Here is a 9,935-nt window from a genome sequence, read left to right as displayed (position 1 = left end):
CGCCTTTCCAAGAAGTGAACTTTGTTTAAAAAACGAAAATTAGCCGCAAACAAATTAAACATCACTTGCTCTTGCTATGTGTCACCTTTTAGGTTGTATTCTGAAATGGCCTGGAGTAAAAATCACAGTTTAAACCTCGCGCTCGGAATGAATTTTTACTTTTTCTTTAACCCCGGCGCGGTGGCTCAGTGGTTAGGGCGCTCGACTACTGATCCGGAGTTCCCGGTTTCGAACCCGACCGCGGCAGCTGCGTTTTTATGGAGGAAAAACGCTAAGGCGCCCGTGTGCTGTGCGATGTCAGTGCACGTAAAGATCCCCAGGTGGTCGAAATTATTCCGGAGCCCTCCACTACGGCACCTCTCTCTTCATTTCTCATTTCACTCCCTCCTTTACCCTTCCCTTACGGCGCGGTTCAGGCGTCCAACGATATATCAGACAGATACTGCGCCATTTCCTTTCCCCTAAAAACCAATTATTATTATTATTATTACTTTTTCTTTACCGCAGCAAATACAGGCATGCAAATAACTTTGCATTTCCCTTGGGAGTGTGTTACCTCTTAGGGTGCTTTCTTCGACGCGCTTCAGCCAAATCATATCACGAGATCGCTATTCTATAGGTGTCGTCTGCTTCGATTTGATATGGTTTACAGAGTTTTAACGTCCCAAAGCGACTCAGGCTTTGAGGGACGCCGTAGTGAAGGGCTCCGGAAATTTCGACCGCCTGGGACTCTTTAGCGCGCACTGACGTCGCACAGCACACAGGCCTCTACAGAATTTCGCCTCCATCGAAATTCGACCGCCGCGGCCGGGATCGAGCCCGCGTCTTCGTCTCGTTCCGTCTGCGCAGGTTATGGCTTAGAGATACGCTACCCGGTCGCTTGTGGGCAAACGTACGCCATTTATTGTCATCCAGGGACTCCGTTCTGGGTATCAGCTTGGCAACCGCGGGCGTTGTTGTCAAGGCGTGTTGCCGATTGCGAACACCGTTTTCAGTTCCTGAACGTTCTGCCACTGTGGATTACCGCAGACGCCGTCGGGGTCGGCGAGGTTTACGTCCAGGTACAGCCAAGCGAACCGATGACGGGCAATTCCTTTGACGTAGTTCACCTGTGTTCGCCACGCAAGGAAGTGAATCGATAATCGAATAAAGGCCGAGTTTGGGCGAGTTGGTTTACCATGCTGAACGTAAAAGCGCAAAAAACACGGACGTAGAATAAGACACACAACACGAGCGCTCGTGTTGTGTGTCTTATTCTACGTCCTTGTTTTTTGCGCTTTTACGTTCAGCACGATAATCGAACACGAACGCTGGTGCATCGGCTAATGCAGTGGGAGGCTGCGGCTAGAAACAGATTGTCCTTACTTTGAGACACTGCGTCTTTTACGGGATAAGGTGAGGTTTAGGGGAGGGGGGGGGGGTGCTGCCTATAGGGTGGTTTGATTGTGGTGCGAGCGGTTTATTAGAAAAAATGACGGCCTGATTTACGTTAGGCCAAATGCGAATTAGGTACGCTAGCAGTTCGGTTTTCACTTCGGTTACGGTGTTAAGATCCAGTCTTCACGGATGGCAGTTGTTCGGTTAGCGATAATAGGTTAATGTCCATATATGCGGTCATTCTCTACATCCTTAGAATCTTGGGAGTCTTCCTACCACTCCTGGCGCAGTGGTGCAGCGGTCAAGCGATGCGCCACTGCCCTTCTATAGCAGGTTCTGCCCACGAGGGGAACTTGGTTGCTTGGGTTGGGAAGAGATCCAGGCTGCTATTCCCGAGCAGCCTTTCACGATTAACTGAGTTGCCGCCTGACACAGTGGGCAGGTTAATGGCGAGTGTAAGTGCTAGCGCAGTAAAAAAACACAACATTGCCGACCACAGAACCTGCGGCATTCAAGCCGGCACCTGGACTGCGATCGGCAGGTATGAAGGAGATAGTACTGAGAAGAAAAAAAGAGACAGGAATTTGGAGATGAGAGAAGTAAATGATATTATACTTCCAGTACAGGAAAAGAAAAAAACATGTACAGTCGTGAGCAGTATTGGAGGGAACAGTTCGAGCATTCGTTAATGGATCACTCCATAATCATGTGTGACAACTGCATAGCTTTTTCTTCTGATTTCTAACTAGCTTTACTCTTGGCGTATAATATCCAAAAATGCTTGTCGGATTTGCTGGAGAAATAACCAGAAAATTCGCAACTTTCCGCAAAAAGTTTGTTCCCTCTCATATTGCTCATGACTGTACACAGAACATGCACACACGAGGGATAAAACAGTTAACTGTACAGGCATAGAACAGTCTACTAGAAATATATATATATACGCAAATGAAGTTCGACAAGGTAAGTTGCTGGGCGAGTTGGTTTCCATATTCCATGACTACAGCGCAACGAACGGGACGTCCTTCTTCTACGTCCCGTTCGTTGCGCTGTAGTCATGGAATATACGCAAAGTTAGCCCTAACTACTACGTACACAGGTGCGGTGTCAGTTCGCGCGCGGTGGCTCACTGCCGCAGTAAGGGTGTCTATGACACTCTGACTGCGTGGTGTCTAAAGACACCCTGACTGTCTGGTGTCTATTGACACCAAAGTTTCATCCTATATATGGGATGAAATTTTGGTTCGGACACGCCTCTTCGTCTTCAAGCCGCATCGATATCCCTTCAGACAGTATCAATATAGAGCGGTTGAAGCAGAACTTCAGTACGGAGTAGTTGGTTCTATAGTCGGATACAACTCAAGAACGAAGCGGCTTTTTCCCGACAAAGGACCCTCTTCCAGCCAATGGCGTCGGCCGATTCTCACCAACCTGCTGGCGTGACAATGCAGGGAGGAGACTACTCCCCACCATTCAAGGAAAGGATTATGCCTTGTCATCTGCCACTGGTAAAAAAAGAACTGTAGCGCAACCAAGACGAACACAAGAAAGAGGCACACAATACTAGCCCTAAACTTCAACTAACTTTATTCATTGGCAGCGCAGCAAATATAAGGAAAAAACCAGATCACGTGCAGATACCAGGTCACACACACCGCTATTAACAGAACCGTTCAAGATATGCCATTTCCGATTTGTATAGATTCACTGACGTATCGCTAACACAATATACGCCTCTCTTCCTTATATTAAATGCCTCCAGTAGTTCTCTTGCCCTAGTATCTTTGCTTTTGCCCTAAAATCGTTATCTCATGAAACCGTGGTTGACACTCTTTAAGAACTGGCATCTAGCCTGCGGCAAAAAAAAAAATCATCTGCCATTCCCTGCTTTGTCACGCTAGCAGGCTCATGAGAATCAGCCAACGCCAATGGCTGGAAGAGGGTCCCTTGACGGGGAAAAGCCGCTGCATTCTTGAGTTGTATCTGACTGCATGTTAAGCAGGGAGTAGCACAGCTGGTACCGTACGTCACTTCGTTATATGCGCAGCGGTTCATAACGTTCTATAAAAGTAACAATTAAGTTAAGTAGGACACTTCTATACTTATTACTACATTTTATCACTTACAAATACGTCTGAACAAGATTTTCACAAGGCCACACAGCCCAACCTCTAAAACGGTGTTCTGCAGCAATTATAGCTTATTAAAAAAAACGGCTTTCCATTAAAACCTTCACATTTTGGAATAGTATTACCACGTTAAAACAGAAATAATTTTTAAATCTGTATAAAATGGAACACCCTGTATAATGAGGAATCTCTGTCTGGCGGGCAGCGCACAAGATGTTGTGAGGGAGCTCTGCTGTCCTTACCTTTGCCAGTAGCGTCCTCTTCGTGTCCCAGAAGAAGGACAGCCCGAACCCGTGGAACCCGATGTTGACATTCGTTTCCACGCCCCGGATTTGATTGAATCTGTTCCCTTCGCAGGTCTGGGAGAGAGAAAATCCCTGGTTACGGGACGCCTAGTGCGAATCGAGAGTGCGAAAGAGCTGAGCATCGCAGGCGGAGTGCGCGGGGACGGACACCCACGATGACGTACTTCCGCCACCTTCCATTCGCCGCCCATCGCTCTATAATGGGGTATGCATAACGGACATGGAGGAAGGAAAGCTCAGGAGAGGCCCTCGCCATTCGAGACAAAAGCTTCATAAACGGTGATTCGAGCTGCACGCCAAAAAGTGTGCCGGAAGTCACGTGCTTTCGCAATGACCACTGGGAGTCTTGGCCGACGCCGCAGCCAATGGTAACGTTGGGTTCAGCGACGTCGTCTGCTGCGCATGCTTATAAAAGCCCTGTTTACAGTGCAAGTGCGTACAGTGCAAGTGGTGCCATTTCGTCCCCTGACGTCATACCGGCATAGTTCCACCTCTATCCATCATATTCGACCGTGACGTCATCATTGGCACGCGGCAGGTGGTTTCGACAATGCTATTGTCAATGGCGCTAAAGGTCTCAACGCGAGATGTGCTGTTTTCCAGTTGCTGCCACAGATGGCGCTGTGATCTCACGGCGGTAGCAGACCCCACAGAATCTCTAAACGTGATGAGTAGTTGCTGCCACAGATGGGCTGTGATCTCAGGGTGGTAGCAGACCCCACTAAATCTCTAACCAAACTTAGTGAGTAAGAGCTAACGCTCTTAAAATCAACATAACATCATCATCATCGTGCTCCTCTGGAATCGCATATAAATCAAAAGAGAGTTTTATCATAGCGCGTTCCATTACCGCAATCCGCTTCCGCGGGGCACCACTACCTACGCGCTGATTGGTCCAGGCGCGACAGGCATGCACGCCGCTACATAGGGTGCCTCGATGCGCGCGCCCCTTTCCGCCGCTCGGTAGGGGGGCGCGCATCGAGGCACCCTACAGCTGACGGGAACGTGGCGCCATCTGGCGCCCCCGTGGCGTTCTGCTCACGCGCAGTGGCGCCCTGCGGAGCTGTTCACAATAGCGGACTGAGAAAGATTCGTTAGATTTGAGAGAGTCGAGGTGCATACGGCGTCAATATTCGTGCTCGACTCTGCAGAGCAGCCGGCGTACAGGAGGACCATGGTGTTGTTCTTTTGATCGTCCGGCAGGGTAGTCGTGTACTCCCGCGCCCCCATGAAAAGCGTGAGGCCGACCACAGCGTCCACCTTTTGATACTGGAACGATGACGTCACCAGCTCCGCGTGCTTCATCTGCGAGATCAAGTGCAACCCGTTCGCTCTCTCTCTGCACGGGATGGACACAGTGAAAGCAGGCGACCGATTGTGGCTATATATGGGTTTATATAATCAGGTTTCGGGGGTACCACCAAAACCGCCGCGGTGGGTCAGTGGTTAGGGCGCTCGACCACTGATCCGGAGTACCCGGGTTCGAACCCGACAGCGGCGGCTGCGTTTTTATGGAGGAAAAGCGCTAAGGCGCCCGTGTGCTGGTGGATGTCAGTGCACGTTAAAGATCCCCAAGTGGTCGAAATTATTCCGGAGCCCTCCACTACGACATCTCATTCTTCCTTTCTTCTTTCACTCCCTCCTTCATCCCTTCCCTTACAGCGCGGTTAAGGTGTCCGCCGATATATGAGACAGATAGTGCGCCATTTCCTTTCCACGAAAAACCAATTAATATTATTATTATTTCCACCAAATGACATTAATGATAACCTACCTGAAATAATAAAGAAGAAGAGGGTATCTAATGTGAAGGAAAGATAACTGATTTTCACTTAAGGTAATGGGGCAGATTTCAAGAGGCGGAAAACGTAGAGAAGGGGGTGGCAGAAAGGTAGGCGGGTGAGACTGGGAAGGTTGCGGAGATAAGGCGGCACGAGGTGCTACTCTGGATTGTAGTTTGATTGCTGCTGATTATCGTTATGACTAAAGGAGATTACATATTTTTAGCATAGCGTGTACTGCTACCACTACCGCGTACGTGAAAGCGCTACTATGCATGCGCAGATTTTTACGTGTCCGCTATACTGCTCTGAATACCGTACAGAATGGTCTCCTTGCAATAATGCCCCTCGGGCGCCGCAGGTACTTGCAATAATATATATTCATAAATAACTGTAAATAAGCGGAAAAGCCTTATTCCTGTTCATGCACGTGACGATATGTACGATGTTCTTGTTTCCTTTCCAGCATGCTAGGAGTGTATCGGGTGCGTGGGTACCCGTCAGGCACAGCACATCTGCCTTTTGCCAATTATACCCGAGACCTTGTTGTCTGCATGAAAGCCTATTCATCGGTCCGTCCCTCTGTTTGTCCGTCAGTCTGTCAGTCCATACTGTCCGTCTGTGCAGACTTCGTCCGTCTCTCTGTCACCATGCGCTTCTTCTCCACCGGGCGTGTACCTTCCCGTTAAAGCAGGGAAAATGCCCTACGGTATCTCCCGGCCAATCTGCTTAACCCACTCCTCACGCAGTTCGTTCTTGCGCCTCCACGAGAACAGCGAGTAGAAAACAAAAACAAACAATAGAACAAGGGAACAAATAAACAAGCGGTTATTACAATGGACGGCGCCGATCCGTCAGCGATGTTGAGCGAGTCGGCAGGGAAGATCCTGCACTTCGTGACGTCGTCTGTGCCCAGGTACGAGCTTATGACGATGACGGTGTCCGCTTCGTACTCGCTGCAACCAAAATAGAGATGGCCGTGAGTCGCAGCAGAGCTCTCTGGTATTTTGCCAAATTCCCAATATGTGCAAAGAGAGAGATGGAGGTATATCACTTTATTAATGTGATAGTATTAGAGTTACCGTTCTCAAAAAAAAAGCCGGCGCTGTCAGGAAATCCTCATTGACGAAGGGGGTCGCGGAGTGGTAGCAGTAAGCACCTTCGCCGGAAATAACAAAAAGGCGGTCCAGCGAGAATCGAACCGTTGCCCTTTGGATCACCAGCCCGCCCTTATAAAAATTTCTTTATACAGTCTATAGACTGTACATACACTTCTGTCTGTAGAGTCTGTAGACTGCCTATGAACAAGTGCTAGAGAACAGTCTATAGGCAATACAAATCCGAGAGACAGTCTATAGACAATCGATGGATTTATGGCCATACACTTTTAGTAGACTTTTATCTATACCGTATGATTACACAAAAAGAAATATCTATAGCAAGGTAATAGAGTCTACAAGAAATCTATAGACTGGTTATGGACCATTTTTGTAAGGGTGGTGCGCTAGCGCTACAGCAATTAGGAGCCTACTTTCCGTGCGGTATACAGTTTAGAGACCCTGCGTGGCCACCTCGTGGGCAACAAACAGTTAATTGAAGTCGCCAATTAGCGTCACCAACTAAACATAGCCTACGGACATTGAACAAACGGAAACGACATGTCTGACGTGTGAAGGGTTGGTTAAGCCTCGTCCAGTTTTTTTCAGGTAGCCAATTTAAACGCCCAGAATATTTCCAAACCGGCGGGCGAGGGCCCGCTGGTCGTCCTGGCGATCTGACCAGAGCCAAAGCTCCAAAATGGGCCGTTAGTAAAGCTTAATTGGCTTTTAATTACAATGAATCAAGTAACAGCAGGCCAGTCATCGCTACTCACTAACTGGCAACCCTTCAACACACCACACGCCATGCAGTTGCTTCGAAAGCAGATTTTCTGCGGCGTGCAGTTATTGACCGGATTGTTTCACCAGTTACTCAGCTGAGCAGAATATAAAGACTGTTACACATGCGAGCGAGAAAACACTCGGTTCCTGCCGCCGCGGAGCAAAAACCTGTTCCGAGCCGTCATGGCCGCCCGAGCGACCAGAGTGACGAGGTTCGAACAAATTGGAAATTCTTCGCCGCGACGCGCCGCTCCATGGCTCAGTCGCTTACATGTGAACCAGCTTTCCAGAAAGTTGGAAATTTTCCGTCGCGATAAGCCGCTCCGTCGCTCAGTTTGCTCAGTCGTCTCTATGTGAATCAGGGCTGCTTCACATGCGAGAGACTCCTTCCGCGCTGTACCGCTTACAGCGTACCGCGAGCCGACATTGCTAATGCGCAGATCGCCCTGAAGGCGATAGATGGCGCCACATTCCCGTCAACAGCGCGCTATAGCCTGCATGGGCGTGCACAGTGGCGGCTAGCGGTAGGCTGCGCAGTACGCTAAATGTTCTTATATGTGGATGGAAAACCTACTTAACCGTGCGAAGACCCTAAGCCAACGATAAATATGAGCCGGCGGCGCTACTCTAGCCGACAGCGCTTGGCTACCCTTACAAAAACTTCTTTAGAGAGTCTATTGACTGTTCATAGACTTCTGTCTATAAAGTCTATAGACACTCTATAAACAAAGCCTAGAACAGTGTATAGGCAATAAAAATTCTGTAGAGAGTCTATAGACAACCTATGGATTTATGGCCATACACTTCTATTAGGCTTTTGTCTATAGAAATACTATGGACTATGAATAGATGAAATATCTATACGAAGGCAATATAGTCTATAATAATTCTATAGACTCTCTATAGACCATTTTTGTAAGGGTTGGACATGGAGCCTCCCGACTTCCAACGGCAGGTCGAGTTCGCGGACCAATGCCTCAAAACTTATAACCTAGGTACTACTAAGTTCCAAAGATACCGCTGCCTCACAGCGGTAGTTATCCTGAGCACTTCCTCAATTTTCTCCGGTGGCCTACTGTAACTGGTGCTCAATAGCCAGCTAGTTGTGATATGTATGCGATTGAAATCAAATCGAATAAAATGGTTTTATCCGCGCTTTTACGTTCAAAAAGAAAAATCCAACCCATAGCTATATTAAATTTTTTTTAAAAGTAAGCGGTTTATTAAAATAATAATAAAAAGAAGGAAAAGATTTTTGCTAGTGCCGGCATCTGCCATCGATAATGAAGCACCTGAGCTGGGGGGCGGAAATAAAGGATAGCAGGCAGAATGGAGAAATGAAATAAAGAGGTGAGGGGACAGGAAGAGACCTAGGATAGGGGGTAACATTTATGACCACGTTCTGCTTTATGGACATCAGTTTTAATTATGAGGCAACTGTGGAATACTGCAAGATACTGTTTTGAATATGTCTTTCGGAATGGTCTAAAATATTGCATTTAAAGTTTTCCCTGTGCTTGCATTGAGTAATTAAGACTGCCAAACGCGATCAATGGTGTGCATTTTTGAATTGGTCGCATTTTTTGCTGTAAATAGCCGAAATCTACAATCGTACCGAGGGGTGATCTGCGGATGCATTGATCGTTATGGTGCAGTCTCACGATATGCGAAAAATTGCGTTCATAAACAACGTGCCGTTGGAAAATGCGCTTGGCGAGAATTCCTAGGACAGTGCGTGTGGTCTACAAAAGCTGCGCTCGTTGGCAGACAATTGTTTCTCGCATGATTTCTCCTTTCTTGCCGTGACGCTATTACTTGGACAAATTTTGACGCTAACGAGAGAAAAAACAGTCGAACTCACTCAACAGCAACCTTTATCCAGTTCTTGTACCTGTCCCACGCGTTAGTTTCGTTGTAGTCGATCAAGCCGATGGCTATGATCGTCTTCCTATTTTTGTCGGCGCCTTGAATTCTCTTGAAAGCCTGCAGAAAAATATAAAGGCTAATCCCGTATTCAGCTTGCATTACACTACTGCAATATACGGAGTACGATATCCATTTATATATTAGGTGTAGCCTATGCCCTCACTTGACTTCACTTAACATTTTGTTGCTTCACTTAACTTAGGTCTCATGGAGATACTACATACATCCTTCGAGGCAATCAACGCTTGTAGTACGTACACAGGTACTCTATTATCGAGCTGAGCTGTATTGGTGAGGTGGGCTCCCCCTGAAGCCCATATATTACAACGCAAGGTGTATACGGGGCTGATTTAGGATCTGAGAAGGGCGAGTTGGTTGCTTCAACGTACATAGCTCCCCCCCCCCCCCCCCCCTCACAATGCGCGCGCGCGCACACACACACACACACACATACATTAGGAAAGTGGCCCTTTGGGACTGATCACATTGAAGGTAGCCCTGACTGTCGTCGTTACATTCTTGTGAAAACTGAAGCAT

The 9,935-nt window shown here is 47.8% G+C and overlaps 1 protein-coding gene across 1 annotated transcript in view; it reads right to left on the bottom strand.

The window, feature by feature from the left end:
- Nucleotides 1–959: 959 nt before the first annotated feature.
- Nucleotides 960–9,935, bottom strand: part of LOC144134368 (uncharacterized) — an 18,726-nt gene continuing 9,750 nt past the window's right edge. The window contains exons 6-10 of the mRNA XM_077667291.1: nt 9,334–9,455; nt 6,428–6,548; nt 4,934–5,116; nt 3,749–3,865; nt 960–1,109 (exon numbers count right to left, since the gene is read on the bottom strand). Of these exons, the coding sequence (XP_077523417.1) occupies nt 960–1,109; nt 3,749–3,865; nt 4,934–5,116; nt 6,428–6,548; nt 9,334–9,455 (693 nt within the window). The remainder of the gene's footprint in view (nt 1,110–3,748; nt 3,866–4,933; nt 5,117–6,427; nt 6,549–9,333; nt 9,456–9,935) is intronic.

Source organism: Amblyomma americanum, chromosome 5, assembly GCF_052857255.1.
Source record: "Amblyomma americanum isolate KBUSLIRL-KWMA chromosome 5, ASM5285725v1, whole genome shotgun sequence".
Lineage (NCBI taxonomy): Eukaryota > Metazoa > Arthropoda > Arachnida > Ixodida > Ixodidae > Amblyomma > Amblyomma americanum.
The sequence above is the reverse complement of the archived record's forward strand: the minus strand, read 5'-3'. Positions and strand labels throughout refer to the sequence as shown.